Genomic DNA, 18,173 nt, shown 5'->3' with positions numbered 1-18,173 from the left:
TTATAGAATGTGTTTCAAGCCATAATCCAAAACAAACCTTTCCTTCCTTATTTTAATTTTGCCAAATATGTTGTCACTGAAAAAGTAACTAGTGCATTAGTCATTCTGATAATTCAGTACCAGTGTCAATACTTAAATTGATGTTGCTATTCTTAAAACAATGTTTTGTTTTTAAATCACTCTCTTCAGTGAAAGACTAGAGGAAAAATTCTAAAGCACACACAATATGTTGGTCAAAATTTTAATGTTTGTTAGACTTTCTTATTTTTATCATAAGGAAAAACCAGACTAGCCTAGCATGAGATTGACATGTGCAATTGCACACTCATCTGGATCCAGAAAACCAATTTACATAATTATTTCTTCGTATCCACAGGGGACTGGTTCTAGGACCTGTCACAGATGTCAAAATTCATGGACACAAAATCCCAATATAAAATAGTGTAGCATTTATACATAATCTATTCATATCATTCTGTAAACTTTAAAACATCCCTGTATTACTTATAATACCTAATGGCATGCAACTGTTGTCATATAGTGATAATATTGCATGGTCCAGGGAATAGTGTCAATAAAAAAGCTGAAACTATTCAGTACAAATGTAGTTTGTCTTTCAAATATATCAGATTTACCATTAGTTGATGGTTTAGAAGTAGAACATGAAGGGATGACTATATGGGTTTTTTATGTATTTGTTCTTAATATGGGTTAATGATGGAAAAAGTAGTTCAAATATAAAATGTCTAGCCCAGGCTCATGTGTTTGAACACTTAGTCTCCATCTGATAGCCCTAACTGAAAAGGCTATGCAAACTTTGGAAAGTAGGGTCTGGCTGAAGGAAGTGTTTCACTAGAGGGTTGGCCTTCAGGGCTATATCCTTAGCCCTTTCAGGCCCAAGCTCTCTGTTGCCTGATCCACTGAGATTCCTGAAGACCCAGGCATCTCCTAGGTTGTCAGGGAACACTCCCATACTTCCTCCTTGACAATGGACTGTACCTTCTGGGACCAGGAGACAAAATCAGCCCTTCCTCAGTTAAGTACTTCCATCAGGTATCTTTGTCTCAACAACAAGAAAAGTAACTAATACAAAGCTTCCAGCCAATGAACTCTATGAAGGTACTATGGCAGACATGATGGGCAGTCTTCCAGAGACAGTTGAAGTTGCAAAAGCCAAAAGGAAAGAAAGAAGGACCCGGCATTGTGATCAAAGGAAGAGGAAAATTTGAAGAGTACCTGTTGAGTGCAGGCCAAGAAAACTGTGAGCCAGAGCCAGAGATCAAAAAGGGAAGCTGGTATGTTGAAATGCAATCAAATGCCTCCAACTGTGTTCTGGCCGCCAATGAGAGGACCACATTTCCTGGGGACACTCTACAGAGAAACACCATTTTGTGAAATGTGTGTTGCAAGTCAAATACAGAGAAGCATGGGATTTGAACTTGAGGTGTAACTCACCGAGCAATTAGAAAATGTTAACAGTCCTCTGTAAGTTTTTCAAAACATTAAACTACAATAACTACAGCAGAACAAGCAGAAAACCTTATAAAAACTTTACAAATTGACACTAATAATGCCTATATACTGTTCCTTCTTCACAGGGCATCATGTCTTCATCTAGATTCAATATCACTTAAGAATGTACTATGAAGTAAAGATATATGTGGTAGTAGTGTGTTCCCCAAAATATTGTGTACCCTAATAAACTTACTGGGGTCAGAGAACAGAACAGCCACTAGATAGAGAGGCCAGAAAATGATGGCGCACACACCTTTAATCCTAGCATTCCAGAGGCAGAGATCCGTCTGGATCTCTGTGAGTTCAAAGCCACACTGGAAATAGCCAGGCATGGTGACAAGAGCCTTTAATCCCAGGAAGTGGTGGCAGAAAGCAGAAAGGTATATAAGGCGTGAGGACCAGGGACTAGAGCTGGTTAAGCTTTTAGGCTTTTAGGAGCAGTTCAGCTGAGATTCATTCTGGATGAGGACTCAGAAGCTTCCAGTTTTAGGAAACAGGATCAGCTCAGGAAATGGCAACGTGAGGTGGCTGTGGCTTGTTCTGCTTCTCCAATCTTCCAGCTTTAACCCAATACCTGGCTCTGCGTTTGATTTTATTAATAAGACCATTTAAGATTCCTGATACAGATACAGTTATGGTTTATGCTGTCTGACAGACACAGAGAATGTAAATGTGTTGTCTTTGCAAGCTCACTGATGCTAAGATGAATGCACAAGAAACAGTATTTTCAGCCTAGTGGAACTGTTAGCATGACACAGAAACAGACTTCCTCTCTAACAAGACAGAGTATGTATTGTCCTCCAAAGAAATGACTTTTGGTGCACAGATGGAAAATCAGCTGTGAGGAGAGACACTAGCTGGAGTAGAAGCCCCGGACCAGGCTCTGAGGACTCTTATAGTAAGAGGCAATGGGATGAGGAGGGAGCAGAGGGAAAAGGAAGAGGCCAGGCCAAGATGGAGGCCAAAGGTTTAGGGAACAAAGGAACAGGAACAAAAAAAAAAAAAAAAAAAAAAAAGGCTGGGCAGAAAAAGAATTCCATGAGGTAACTCATCAGGCTCTGACCAAGTCAACCATGTACCTCAGCCAGATAAACTGCAGCAGGCATCCCAGGGGAAAGCCAGGCCACATACTGGCTTATACTCCATGCATATATGCAAGATAATAAACAAACGAACAAATAAAAACTAACCAAGCACCATGGATGAGGGAAACAACAGGAAGCTGATGGCTAAAGTTATGTTCAAAGCCTCTGCAGAGCCTTGGGTCCATGCCCCGGATCTTGTCTCTGGGGCTGCTATACCACAGGCCCAATGATTCTTTTCTCTCAGCATCTTTTCAAGAAGGATCTAAAGCCACGGCCTTTGTGTCGCTCTCCCTCTGCCAAGGTGGGAAAGGAGTTTTCCAAAAGGTACCTGGTTTCAAGGCTCTTACCTACTTTGAACACAAAATGCCCCTGGCAGGCCCTTGTGTTAAGGCCTTGGTCCCCAGCTGGGGATGGTATTTTGAGAGGTTCCAGAAATCTGAGAAGGTGGGAACTAGTTGGAGGTTGTAGTTACTGGAGGTAGACTCCAGGGGGGCATCTTGTCTCCGGCTCTTTCCTGTATCCTCCTCTCTCGTCTTCCTCTTGGCAATCAGGTCAAGAACTGACATCATATGCATACTTCTACCACTTCGAGCTCCTGGGGCAGAGCAACCATGGAATAAACCCTCTGAAACCCTCTAAAGTTGTTTTCTTAAGGATTTCAGTTACAGCTGTTAAAAACAATAACTAACATACCAAACTTAAGAATGTAACTATCAAACTTCTACATGGTGGAATTTATACACCTTTAATCCCAGCCAGCACTCAGAAGGCTGAGGCAGGCGGAGCTCCATGATTGGTCTACATAACGAGTTCCAGGCCATCCAAGGCTACATAGTAAATCCCTGTCTCAAGCGGTGGTGGTGGGGTATATGTAACTATCAGGGGCTGAGGAGAGGACTCGGTTGGTAAAGTGCTTGCTGTACAAGCATGAGGATCTGAGTTTGAATCCTCAGCCCCCATGTAAAGGCCTGGCATGATGGCCATGTCTGTAATACCAGTAGAAATAGATGGCTCCCTGGAGCTCACTGGTCAGCCAGCCTTGCTAATCAGTGAGATCAGGTTCACTGAGAGACCCTGTCTCAAACAAATAAGGTGAAAAACATGGGAAGCCACCTGATACCAGCTTCTAGCACCCCCTCCGTAAACACTTCCACACATGCCATCCATATATACAAAGCAACTATCAAAACTTTCATTAAAGTCACCTAATGTTATTTATTTGCAAAAGCAAGATAACTGACATTTTTTTATGCTCTCTTTTCAGAGGCAGGGAGAAAACTCTGGCGTTCAAAGAGGATTGATTAACTTGCACGGGCTCCTATTTACTTCCGTTGTTTACCCACCAACCTATATTGTCACTTTTCAACATTTATCCTTCCAGTTCATAATGGACTACAGATGAGTAAACCTCAATGGAGCAGCGCGCACGGTATTGGAAGGCCAGTGAAAATGTGAGAGTTTAAGGATTTAGTGACACCGCAGTCACCAGCGTTGTCTGGGGAAGATGAACCGGGAAAGGAATGCAGGGGTTGATGTTCAGGCCGTCTGATGCTTTCTCCTGAACAATCTGGCTAGGAATGGCTTGACTCCATCCAGGAAACTGGAAGGAGACCGTCCTTACACCACTGACAGCCTATTTGGAACAGGGCTGAATTCCAGAGTTTCTGCCAGCGAGACTTTGGCAGCCATTCCAAACCCCTCCTTAAAGGGCAGGCTCCGCAGCTCGCAGAGAAGGGAGGGCTATGAAGTCTTCGCCCAGCTCCACAGGCTGCGTGTACAGTGGACGCTCAGCAGGAGCCTGGGGTACCGGGAAAATCTCTTATCGGCTAACAAAACGGGAAACTCAAAGGTTGATATTTAAGGGGAAAAGATATTGGAAACCCCCCCCCTGGCAGCCCTTGGGACCCAGTCACATGCATTTGAAAGATGTCTGAGATCTTAAAGCATTCTACAGGTAGAAAATTCATCCTCAGTCTAAAGGTCAAAGACAAGCTAACTCATATAACCTGGCCTGATGGGAAGGGAGGTAAACTGCACACTCAGGGAGGTATGCTGTACACTCGGGGAGGTGCACTGCACACACAGGGAGGCACGCTGCACACTCAAGGAAGTACACTGCACACTGGCTTCACTCCATATTTTGCATCAACTGGATCTGTGGGGTACTTTGCTTTTCTTACCATACTATAAGAAGTCATTTTTGCCTACATGTCAGAGCTAAGGATGGATTAACCATGAGAATGTCAATTTACTTAATGAAAATTAAAAAAATTAAGGAGTACAAGCACCTGTCACGTGCTGGCCAGCAATCTAATCCCAGGTTCAATGAGAGACCTGTCTCAAGGGACTAAAGGGACGGGTTCTAGAGCAGAACACCCAACACCTTCCCCTGGATTCTGCATACCCCTACACATACATACAGATCCCACACACATAATCCAGTCACACATACACATACACATGTGAGCACACACGAGGACCCACAAATTAACATTAGCAATAGCTTTCTATAAAAGTATATGAGTTTTGTGACCAAGTTTTTAAAGTTGTATTTACTAATTTAGTTGCGTGTGTGTGTGTGTGTGTGTGTGTGTGTGTGTGTGTGTGTGTGCACTGAATGAATTTAGTATTCCACATGTGTACAGGAACCTGTAGAAGCCAAAGAAGGGTGTCAGATCTCCTCCAGCAAGAGTTTCTGGGCCGGGCGGTGATGGCGCACACCTTTAATCCCAGCACTCAGGAGGCAGAAGCAGGCAGATCTCTGTGAGTTCGAGGCCAGCCTGGTCGCCAAAGCAAGTTCCAGAAAAGGCACAAAGCTACACAGTGAAACCCTGCCTCAGGAAAAGAGAGAGAGAGAGAGAGAGAGTGTTTCTGGGAGTTGAGACCCACCATGTAGGTGCAGGAAAAGAACAGAAGCGAGCTGCAAGATCGGTAAACACTCTTCATTGCCGAGCATCTACACCGCTCCAGCAGAACGGTTTTAAATAGTACCAGTGTCAAAGTCCTTGAGACAGGAAATGTATTACTCATATTTTTAATCCTAAAATGATTTGTAGAGTATTAACTAGGTGATAAAAACAAATTTATTCGTTCAATCCAGAAGAACATGATCACAGCTTCGCTGCCCTGACTTCTGAGATTTTTCTGACAGAATCATGTGTTTTACCCATAAGGTTGATGAGGCACCACATGAGATTTATGAAAGTAAAGTCACACATAGGTGAACTAACTCTCTCTCTCTCTCTCTCTCTCTCTCACACACACACACACACACACACACACACACACACACACACACGTGTTTGCTGTTTGCCTAAAACAGCAAAAAGAAAATCTCTTTTAAATTTATAGAAATTGACACTTAACCAATCAAATAATTTACCTGCAACTTTTAACTTCTACACTATTCTCTTCTGGAACAATTTATCAGTCACTTACACAGGCAGTTTTACAAAAGCTACCAGTCAGTAGTTCTCAGTCATGTCCAAAGCACCCGAGAATTATTTGTAAGCCTCTCAAGCCACACTAATTAAACAGTAACTGCGGTAGAAGGCACAGTCTTGCCTATATAGTTGAAAATGTTCAGTTTTGCTTGTGTATAGCCAGGATTACTGTGGCATAGCAAAAGCATGAATTAAGCCTCAGTTCTCTCTACAGTTAGTTTCTAATCCAACTGGAAGATGCTCAGAATGAGTGTGTTTGCCCTGGTTTTTTTACTGGGTGGGCCTCACATGTATAGTCCTTGACAGGAAAATGATAACAGGCTGTTACAAATATGTCTCATCTTTTACCTCCATTTTCAGAATTCCACAGGACAAACATTAGTGGTCTTCATTGTTTAAGTGCTGAGAGGGCCTCCGATCTGAGCTTAGTGCCAAGCACATAAAAGTGTCATGCCAACCACTAGGAATGCATGCCAGGGTTTTATTAGACGGGGAAACCGTGGAGAACACGTCAGCAGTCTAACAATGGAAGGGTTTGGGTGGGAAACCCAAGCCACCATGAATAGCTAGGGAGGGACTCCTGACTCCTTCTGTCCATGGAACTCTTTAGTCTGGGACACGGGGGCCACCCTTACCTGCCTTCTGTGAATCACTCCAGCACAAGAAACACAAAGGGTGAGAAAAGCCATACACAGTGTGTTAGCATTCAACTGTCCACAGACCTCTTAATATTAAACATCATTATTTCTGATATTAAGTGCTCCAATATCCTGCTAAGAATGTTTTCTTTGTGCAATCAAGATTTTGCTTTGTGTGCCGAGAGCATATTTTATTAACTTTTATTAATTGTTTTATTAACATAAAAGGGCTCTGAACAAAGGTCCTTTAGTTTATCCAAGTTCTCTTCATGACATCCAGTAATACAGTCCATATTCTTCTGCCAGACACAAATTTAACTTAATCTTACGGTAATTGCTATGTTTCCTCTCCAAGCTACCCCACAAACACCTCAGAAACCTGTTGCGGGGACTGTATAGCAAGTCTGTAAGTGTAGACTGCTTAATATTTGTTCATCTTTAAAGAAGAAGGTCATGGTTTCTTATGTTCTCCCCTTTGAGAAACGTGGCATCCACAAAGAGGCCTTTCACTTGGGAAAATATGCTTCATGTGTCTCTCCATGTAGATCAGGGAATCCAGGCATTGACTGGACTCTTTCAAACAGGAAATAGGGTTCACGGTGGATATGTTGGCTTTTCTAAGATACTTCTCTCAGTTCTCCAGGATTGCTCCGAATTCACTCCAGCCATATAGGGACACTAACTGGCCCCTGGCCTGTGACACATCTGTCACCAGTGGTTGAATTCTGTGGGAAGCTGCTGGAGTGTTCATGCTCAACCCAGAGTGTTCCCTGGAGTCAAGTTCTTTGTGTTTACAGTCCCACTGTATGATGTCAGGACGTGAAACAGACAGCCTTTTCCGCGTCTACGGTGAGTTCATTTTAAGTTAACCTGGGGGGATGTAACTACTTCTAACCTCCGAGCTGCTCCTAACCAAAAGCACACGACAAATGTTTCAGGTGTTTACTTCTGTAATTATGCTATGTAAGGTTGTGATTTTCCTTCTGACTGCAGACCGTTCGAGGCACGTGGCCACAGAAGAAAGGCCAATACAGCCAAGGGCTGAAGTGACTTCTGTCCAAAAGCCAGTGAGACCCTCACACCAGTGGCCCTCTGTGGGCCAAGTTTTTTCTACCATATGATCTTAGAAGTAGATCCTTCCCAGCCGAGCCTTCGAGGAAAACCCAGTTCTAAAACCTTCACCGCAGCCTCATGTAAAACCTTGAATGAGAATCCCCAGTAAGCCAGAAACATCGCAACAAACCATTTTTTTTTTTTTTGAGCTGCCTATTTCATGGAAACTTTTACACAGCAGCAGATAATATACTACTGAAGGTAATAAAATATTTCATAGGTGAGAGGATAATTTACATTAACATGGCATTAATCATCATGCTAGGTAACATAAAAATTTAGTTATATGTTTAATGTTATTTTAATAAAATCTTAACCATTGTTTTCCATTTTATACTTAGCACTTTCCTTTTGTAGCTGAAGCTACTTATTTTAGTTTATTATGCTTATTAAAAGGCAAGATTTTGTTTTTATTGTGCTAGTAATCTCTCAGATTATTTTACTTAATTTTTCATTTATTTTAAGATCACTCTTATCAAGTTTATCTCTTTCTTTTGTACCTGCTTCATCGGGGTCTATCAGAGAACAAACAAAAATAATTCTTTTTGAGCTGGTGACCCATATAGAACCAACTGGGTAGGTCAGGTGACCTCAGTGGCTTTCCCTTCATTAGATACCCGACCTTTGCCTTAGACCCGTGGTTCTCAACTGTGGGTCACAACCCTTTTGGGGGTCAAACAACCCTTTCACAGGGGTCACATATCAGATATCCAGCATATCAGATATTTACATTATGATTTATAATAGTAGCAAAACTACAGTTATGAAGTAGCAACAGAAATAATTTTATGGTTGGGAGTCACCATAGTATGAGGAACTGTATTAAAGGGTTGCAGCATTAGGAAGGTTGAGAACCACTGCCTTAGACAAACCTTTTGTCAACCACTAACCTATAGAAACATTTCATCTTTTTTGCTATAGTATTGATGAACTGTATTATCAAACATTTGTTTGTGACCCATTAACTTGAAGAAAAACAGGAATTCCTTAATATTTTGTATCTCATAGCTCAATACAGCAGTCTATTGAATGTATAACTAATGAACATATTATACTCAACATCACCAAATTTTAATTTAAAACATTGGTTTCTAAACTTAGCCTCAACTGAACTATATTTGATTATTTGATCCTTCCTAATCTGCAGTTTGTAAAGTACAGTTGTCTCATTCAGTCTTACCTAGATTTCAATAATTAGTACGTGAATAAACAAACACATCAAGAAATCATTAGAACTAGATCTATAAACATTTAAAACTATAAAAACTACTAATATAAACTTCCTGTGCTTTTACAGCCCTTTTTCAGTTGAATCATTTCTTCCTATGTACTCTTTAATACTGTCCCAGAAATACACAAATACATCATTCTAGTTAAATCAGCCCTTAGCCAGCGGAAGCAGCACATCTTTAATCCCAGCGCTCTGGAGGCTGAGGCAGGGGGATCTCTGAGTAGGCCAGCCTAGTCTACAGAGTGAGTTCCAGGACAGCTAGGGCTACACAGAGAGACTTCTGTCTGGAAAAAAACGAAAAATCAATCTTCTCATTTTCCCACATCCCCACAAATATCACCTGTCTTTTGGAGAGATGGACCGAGCTTTTTGAGTGACACATTCTTTTATTCAGAAGGGCCTTGTGGAAAGTAAGAGCCAACCCCAACCAAGGCACTTAGTGGATGGCAAGTTCACAGGAGACTATGAAAGAAGGTACCGTTACCTCCCAGCCAAACTCTTCCTTGCCCTGAATACTCTTATATCTCAGGCCCCTCCTTGGTGTCCTTAGAATGCATGAGTTCTCTGGTCTGATTTGAGTCCTTCAAGCTGTTCTCAAAGCTCAGGGGCTTTGTGCAAAAGGAGGATGATCTCTCACTGCACTGGAGTTACCTCTTCCATCCAATCAACCCCACTAACCAGTCAGCTACCTGAAGACAAGCACCATGCTTTGTCTCCCAGTCTCCATGCTCTGCACATGGCATACAGCTTTTCACTAGAACAAATTAGTGTATCTTTCGAGGGATCAGGGAGCTAACACTATGCTCAAGTTAAGGCTAGGGACTTTTATTTCTCTGGATAAATGATTTAAAGCAAATTACTTAAACACCAGAAGGCATACTCTAATACTCTATACAATGAAAGTAATAAGATACTTGCTTCATACAAGGGCTTAGATTTCCTGCACGAAAATATGCAACACTAAACTATATTGCTCACTTGCAAAATATTATCTCTGAGAATAATTAGTAGCTTTCATGATTATTGTGACTCATCTGTCTATTTTTAAAAAGAGATGATTTTATTTTTAATTGAGAGAGAGAGAGACAGAGAGACAGAGAGAGAGAGCGCACACAAGAGAAAATCTATTTATGAATATGAGCATGTGTGCTGGTACCATGGAGGCCAAAAGAAGGCTTTGGATCCTCTAAACCTAGGGTCATAGGCTTTTATACAGCAGTTGTGGACTGCTCCCTCTGGGTGCTAGGAACTGAACTCAGGTCCTCTGCAAAAGCACATCTACCTTGCCAAGGATTTCTACTCTTTTGAGTAAGAACTCGAGGCAAAGAGCCAGTTGCTCACTACCTCTGCCATGTGCCCAGGACTCCACATCCCACAGTCACATGATTACATTCATAGTTTGTGTCTGTCCTGTAGGCCAAGGAGGGCCACGACACAAGGCAGTGGATGCCATCTCCAGTGTTACCATATGAAACAGCACTTGCCAATCTTATCACCTCTCCATCAGGAACATGCCGTCCCACTTGCTATTGCACACAACTCTTACAGTTTGGATACGAGATCCAAATCAATAAATTGCCAAAGCATATAGTCATCAATGTATAAAGATAAGGAAGGATACATTATTAATAGTCTTTAAGTTTAAACTTTTAAAAACAAAATTTTCTAACAACATATTTTTAGAATAAGATATGTGTCTAGATATGTAAACAGTCATATGACAAGTTTTTTGTTTTTGTTTTTGTTTTTAGCTGAGGACCGAACCCAGGGCCTTGCACTTGCCCAAGCGCTCTACCACTGAGCCAAATACCCAAGCCCATGAGTTCTTACAAATAACCAAGTAAACATATATGTTTATTTATAGTACATGTGTAAAATGATGTTATGCTCTTGGGATATGCTGCAAGGTAATTTTAAGGGTGTTGTAGTCTATTTTCCTCTCTCTTATGAGGAAGGATATGATTCCCATGTACGCTACAGACATGATTCCTAGAATAACTCAGAGGTCCTGTTTACCTGGCAGGAAGCAACGTTAGTATTGGGTCTTGGCTCCACCATTAATGTGGGAAGTTACTGAAGCTCCCCTATTGTGGGTGTCTTCATTTAAAGAAATAGTTAAAATAGGCCAGTGTTTTCCAGATATTGGCCTGTGATGGAGTTCTTAATCAATCTTCAATAAAATGAGAAAAAAAGATGGAAAATGGACCGACTAGTTTGTCTAGTTAAACACATTTATTTTGTAAACTTATGGAAATGTCTTGCTTTTCTGAACAGAAAGATTTTTTTTTCCCCTTGCTTTGGGCATCCTTGCAAAGCAAAAGTTAAGTATGACCCCTATTAATATAACCCTGCTAGTCAGACCTGCATGCATTTTTACTGGCCCGTAGATGCAAAAATCTGGGATGGACTGTGTTCAGTGGTCATTAACATCTAGCTCTTAAATTCCATGCTGTTCTTAAGTACAGACGGTCTTAAACTCTAAGGCAGTAAGGAATAACCTATCCTAGCACCTTTTCAAAAGGGAGTTGTCACAGACAGCCCCTGGAAAGATATCATAGCTGTTTGACTAGAAAGGGGACTATCATTCAAATGGGTTTGGTAAACAAGGGGTTAAAAGGCTAGACTTTTTTTTTTCTTGAGAAATGTTAGATCATCCAGGATAGTAACATCAATTGCGGGGACCCCCGCCCTGCCCGGGCTCTACAAGAAAAAATAAGCATGAAAATCTCCCGAAGTTATTGAAGGAAAACATCTGCCCACCCACCCCCAACTATAGTAGGACATTCCGGAACACATTTTAACTAAGGTGACCAGCTTAAAGAAATGTCCTCCAAACCTTTATTTTTTTTATTTTAAGAAACAAAGGAATTTACCATTTATTTTATAATCATTATAATTTGATGTTTCATTGCTAGTAACCAAAACTACAGATTGTTAGAACATTACAAAAGAAACCTGGATGCAAACACACTAATGGGCAATACACTTGACAAAAGTTTTGCTCCAGTTATTGACACATATATATGCTTTATCATTACAAGCAAAGGCAACTTGTCCCTAGAAGTCTCTTTCGCGTGCTGTAACCAGAAATCTAAGGCACTTGGAAGTAACATAACTATGTAGTGAGCAAATTTGTTTATCCCCCCCACCACACACAGTAAATACGGAGTAAAATAAAAACACCTGTAAGGATTTAAACTAAAAAACAATAACAACAACAATAACAAAAAACCCCACAGGCTCCTTTTAAAAATGGCAATGCTGTTAAAAGTTACAGCAATGTAAACAATTAATTATGGATTAAGTCACACTTTGTTATGATCAAGGAACCAAACTCATGGTATAAGAAAAATTGAGTGGTGCTTGATTTCTTTTTCTCTGCATAATCATTTCCTCAAACAGAGGTTTTCTTTGCCATATATTGCCGCTCTCATCCTCATGTGAGACTCTAACTAGCCAAATGCTTCCGCCTTCACATTCTGGATTCAAGTTTCACTTTACCAACCAAAAGAAAGGATACTTTGCATTTGAGATAAGGTGATCCTAGGCTGAAGCTCCAAGGAGAGGACACAGACATGGCCCTTCAGCACTCTGATCCCCAGCTTTTCCTTTGGACTGGACTTTGATGAGTCTTGGCCCGTGTGTCACCTCTAATACTACCCAACAGAACGGTGCGGTACATTCCAGCCTGGTTTTCATAATCCTGCTGACTACAGCAGTCTGCAGCCGTAAAAAGCCTCTACAGACCTGAAGTGTCTCAACAAAAAAGCAAAAGTGTACTCAGTGTTTATGTTCATAGACTGGACAAGGCAAGGGCCTCCTGATTTACTGTTAATTGGTTTCAAAGATTGCTTCTAGGATCTAAATTTGGAAAAATTACTTCTCTTTTGATGACTTTTATAAACAAAATACCAACACTAAAATAAGCAGTTTAGGCAGGAGAAGGGGGAGTGTCCTGTCTAGCAAATCAAACCTTCTTCCAAAGGCCACTGGAGAGCCTTGACTGCTGCTAACTCAGGACTTTACTTGGGTCTGACCTGGCTACACTCCCTCAGTCCCTATGCCTCAGGTATGCTTGAGACTTACGCAGAAGATTCCAGCTTTTAGAACAAGCTTCTCCCAGAGCTTTAGCCAACCAGCCATTGTCTCTCCGGACAGGGCTGAAAGCACCAAATAACTCTAACAAATTACAACAGTCATTTTCATAAGCTGTTTTGATAGACAAACGCTGTAGTTTGAACTCCACTACTTCAGCTGGTGTGACCATGCTCCGTTAGAGTCGGGAAGAGCTGCCAACAAAATTAATAACAGGGGTCCAAGATAAAACAACATTGAAATCACCCCTTTACACACATGGCCTTTGACTTTCTGCAGAATAATTCAATTCCCCCATATTGTAAAGCAGATCATATTTCACATCAACAGTTAAAAAACAAGCAACTCTTAATCTTACTTTTAAAAGACAAAAGATGCAAGCTACTTGCCTTTTGGCAATTTCTGTGCATTTCCCAGGGCAAGGGCAACACTTCCACAGAGAAGCAGACACCCCAGGCTGGAGAGCATGTTGCATTTGCCTGCTCACACGGGAGTGATGCCCCTGGGTGCCTTGCAAGCCTGGAACTGCATTTAAGTGGACCGTCCTCCACTGACAGAGGCGGCGGCTGTGCTGAGCTCTACTGTGGGCTTACTCACAGGGGGTGGAGACAGGATGACATCACACCCTTTCCCACACACTCAAAAAAAAAAAAAGTAGGCACAACAGCAAAAACATATCATCACATTTCCCTCTGCAGCGTTGTAACTGTCTGCCTCCTCTGTTTCCTCTGATACAAGAATTAAAATGATGGCCAATTATAACCACTCTGTTCAGGAAAGAACTTCTACCCAGGCCACTTTGAAACATTTGATGAACTAGTTTAAAGAATAAAAAGACATACTTAAACCCATCCAAACATTAAAATATAAAATTGAATTTTATTAAGAAGGAAACTGTTTTTAATTAGCCAGGAAACCAATCCAATCCTTCCCTTCTAAATGGGAATAAATTCATGAAAATATATTTGAACTACTTTGCAGGTCTAACGTTATGAGAAACTTCAAAAGAGAGTCCTAAGCCATGCAGTTGTACACTGTGTACACAAGTACACACAAACAAACACACACGTTGTGTGCATATAGGTATATGCACATATTCCATAGGTGTGGATGTGGGGACAGAGAGGTAGTACATTACCTTATCCCCACACTGAGCTAGCCTCCACAACCACCTCTGGCATGGCAGCAACACAGGAGCTATGGTATTATCAATCTCCATATTCGCAATAAGAAAAGCTAAGGTATGGAAAGAAAAGGGGTTCCAACCAAACAGAGTCTCCTGAATAGTAATTCATATGAGCTTTGGAAGATTCCCCCCTAATTGCTTTGAACAAACTTCTTTGCTATATTGTCAACACTGTTCATATTCCAGCACTTGCTCCATGACAGACTTTGATCTAATCAATTTACACATTGCTAAGCCATTCATTCTTCAGACCCATCTATGATGAAGGCTTTGTGACTACTTTCATTTTTGATAGAAACCCAAACAGAAGTAGGTGAAGGAAAAGACTCAGTGTCACAGCACAAGTCAGCAATGCTGGGATTTAAGTCGGCCATGTGGCCAGAGACCTTCTAGTCTACCTTCTTAAGCTTTAAATTCTAAAATACAGATGAGGGCTGGGGACATGGCTCCGTCTGTAGAGTGTGTGCTACTCAAGCATAAGGCACTCAGTTCAGAGCCTACCACCCACAGCAAAAGCCAAATACCACAGCACGCACCTGTAATCCCAGCAACAGGGAGACAGACAAGAGGAGCCCTGGAGCTTACTGTGCAGCCAGCCCAGAATGGGTGAGTTCTAGAGTCAGTGAACTCTTGTCTCAAAAAATAAGGGTGAGAGATACCCAATGTCAGCCTCTGACCTCCAGAGGCACTTGGAGACACAGGTGCACAAACCTACCCATGCACAAGTGCACATACACAGGAGCACATAGACAGGCACACAGTACCAGTTTTATCAGCTCACTAGCAGCATCTTTGTATTTACCGTAGTGTCTGGCACACAGAAAGCATATACAATAGCGGTTGCTGAACAGTCATAAATGACAACAGCCAAGTCCTTAATGAAGAAGAGTCATAATGACTGTTTATCTGGAAAGTCCTTGGGTGTGTCCTGTTCTGCTACACCACGCTGCCTCAGTCACAAGCTGGGATGGCCGAGTTCACTCAATGCTTTGAGTATATATATGTATGTCCATACCAATTCTTTGAAAGTAGCTTATTGTAGCTGGAGATTTTCCTCTCCAACTCCCACCAAGCCCCCATAGTCCCACAGCCCACTTATAAAATAATCACTCAGATGCTTATATTACTTATAAACTATATGGCCGTGGCAGGCTTCTTGCTATCTAGTTCTTCTATCTTAAATTTAACCCATTTCTATTAGTCTATAGGTTGCCACATGGCTCGTGGCTTACAGGTACCTTACATGTCACTTGTCATTGCAGAGACTGGCAGCCTCTCTCTGCCTCAGCCTTCCACTTCCCCCAATTCTCTTCTCTGCTTGTCCCACGAATACTTCCTGCCTGGCTACTGGCCAATCAGTGTTTTATTTATTAACCAATCAGAGCAACACATTTGACATACAGAACATTCCACAGCAGCTTATCTCAGGAGTTGCTATAACTAAAGCAAAATTAGCCCAAGGGATGTAGGATGGCATCAGTCAAAGGAAGTGTGATGGCTTTCCAAGAGAAAGAAGGAAGCCTAAAGAGACAGTGGCATCTTCCAAATACAGTGAGAGGAGGCACAGGTTGAGGTCATTTGTGGCTGACAGCCTGAGCCCTCACCATAGGAATGTTCTGGCACCAGCTTCGGAAGGGGCTGGGGTATTTAACATGTTTCTCGGCTCTGATTTTCTGCTTGAACAGGCAGCTCCTTCAAACCTGAAATTGATGCTCACCCAGCGGTCCCTGTGGGCTCTGCTGTCTATAGCCCATAACCGCCAGGCTACGACAGTGAGGCCAGCGTTGAAGGAAACGAGAGATTCCTAAGGAAACAAACCTAGCAGAAATATTGTAAAGAAGGCTCGTTCTTCCAAACAGTGTGTGTGCGACGCTGATGTAGGACTTAGGTAATGGAATTCAGGGATCAGACTCAGCTTGGCCAGCAGATGAAGCGTGGTCCACATTAGAAGTCATTGTTTGCCGTTGGGAGCCAAATGGACAAGAGTAAAATGGAGGGTGCCCTCTAATATTTTGTCAGGAAAAGATGGCTGCACTGTTACAGCCAGTAGTAGGACAAACAAGCATTCAGCAGACACACGGACAGTGTGAGAGCTCAGGCCAGGGACAGGGCGTGGCTTGAGGACATGGACCTCACACACAGGACATTTCAGCTCCCAGTGACTAGAAAATATTCTGTCTTCAGAGTCCCAACACAAACAGGATGAACACGTCCTTTCTCACACGAAGAAGCCTTAGGGCTTTGGTCACATAATCATAGGAAGGTTTTAGGCTACTTACAAGGAAAAATTGAACCTGACCTTGGGCACAGTGGAGACAGCTTTGGGATTATTTGTGTGACTCCAATAGGTTTCTCCATCTCCACTATGTGGATGACTTTTTAAGGCCCAGTGTCTTACTTGAAAATGTAGAAATGCCAAACTCGAAGCCCTTGTAGGATGATAGATTACTGAATTCATTGTCACTAATATTTGTGAAAAATTATGAATCTTTAGGAAAAGAAAAAAGCAATTTTTAGGAAGAACTATTTGAAAAGCACACAAATGTACTGATTACGGTCTTTTTTTTTTTTTTTTTTTTAATGAAGATCTAGGTCACCTGTTTCTTGATTATCACTGTCCTCGCTGCCTAGAAGAATGCAGCAGGGACATCTGAAGCATGTGTCAAAGGAAATACAACTCACAGATTCCCGAGAATTCTCTAAGAGTTAGTCCGGGATTACTGCAGAGAACACTTGAATAGAACCTGGAATGCAGTTGCTCAGCCAGTTCTCCGAGGACCCTCCTGTTTCTACAGCTCTTATGGCTCATTCCTGATGTTTTAGGCTGCATCCTCAAAACAGGGCACTGCAACAGCCTTGGAAAATAGAACTATGTTATCATAAATGTAACATCTGTCTAGAGCAAACAGAATACATGGTCGTCTCCCTGATTTGTTCCTGTTCTGTAATATTACCCGTGCCATATACAGCGATCACCTATATTTATGTGTTGCTCTGTAGAGACTGGGAATCTAAGCTCTGATGAAAACACTATTCAAGCTACTATTATTGCTATGAGTCACACACTGGCCTTTGCCTTTGACCCAGGAATCTTGTGTCTCATGCCAGCATCCGTGAACAAACGTGTGCTTTCTTGTGCATATGGTAAAAATCTTAGACTTCTGCAGATCTGACAATAATTGGACCACTTTCAAACATTTTATTAGATCTTGCTTTAGCAGAGTACTCCATTATAATGATTACATTGAAGTCCACTGTAAGAATTAGCTGTGGCCCTCAGTGTGCATTGTGTTGCTAGATGTTGCTTATTAAGCCATATATAGTTTATTGTAACACTACAGATAGTCTCTGATTGCTTTTCTCCCTAAGACTCTTGTGACTGGTAAATGTGTTTCTCTCTGCAACACTGTAACCGTGTTTCCCTTTCTGTACATAATTTCTAGAAAACCAGTGCAAATTTATCCCCCATCCACACTGAGTGTATAGGTCTATGATGAACATTTTTAAAACAACATTTCTGCCTCTATTTTTCACTCACACACTCATTCTTGCTTATTTTACTAAGACTCCTAATTTATGTGACTTTTAAAGTTGTTTTAATTTCTTCTGGACCAAGGTAAAGTACAGCCAACTGTCCTTATGCACAGGAGCTGTGTGAAGAAAGTGTTACACATGTGTGAAGTCAAAAACCTGGAGACCTGTTCTCTGTTTTCCCTTTCTACAAACAGTAGACACTAATGGCGTTTATTACAACAGACACATCACCTCAACATACACACAGTTTCTTCGGAGATGGGAATGGAATGCATGAGTCTAGAGGACATCTCAAACACAGGTCTAAATAGATGTCATGCTCTTCAGTCTTTC

General features: G+C 41.6%; 1 protein-coding gene across 1 annotated transcript in view; it reads right to left on the bottom strand.

Moving 5' to 3' along the window:
* LOC118593909 (ABI family member 3 binding protein) overlaps positions 1 to 13,593 on the bottom strand; it is a 207,927-nt gene extending 194,334 nt beyond the window's left edge. Inside the window, exon 1 of the mRNA XM_036203506.1 lies at positions 13,510 to 13,593. Coding sequence (XP_036059399.1) covers positions 13,510 to 13,588 — 79 coding nt within the window. The 5' untranslated portion in view covers positions 13,589 to 13,593. The remainder of the gene's footprint in view (positions 1 to 13,509) is intronic.
* Between the last annotated feature and the right edge of the window lie 4,580 nt (positions 13,594 to 18,173).

This window comes from Onychomys torridus, chromosome 12, assembly GCF_903995425.1.
Source record: "Onychomys torridus chromosome 12, mOncTor1.1, whole genome shotgun sequence".
Classification (NCBI taxonomy): domain Eukaryota; kingdom Metazoa; phylum Chordata; class Mammalia; order Rodentia; family Cricetidae; genus Onychomys; species Onychomys torridus.
Note: the sequence above shows the minus strand (reverse complement) of the source record. Positions and strands in the feature narration are given on the sequence as shown.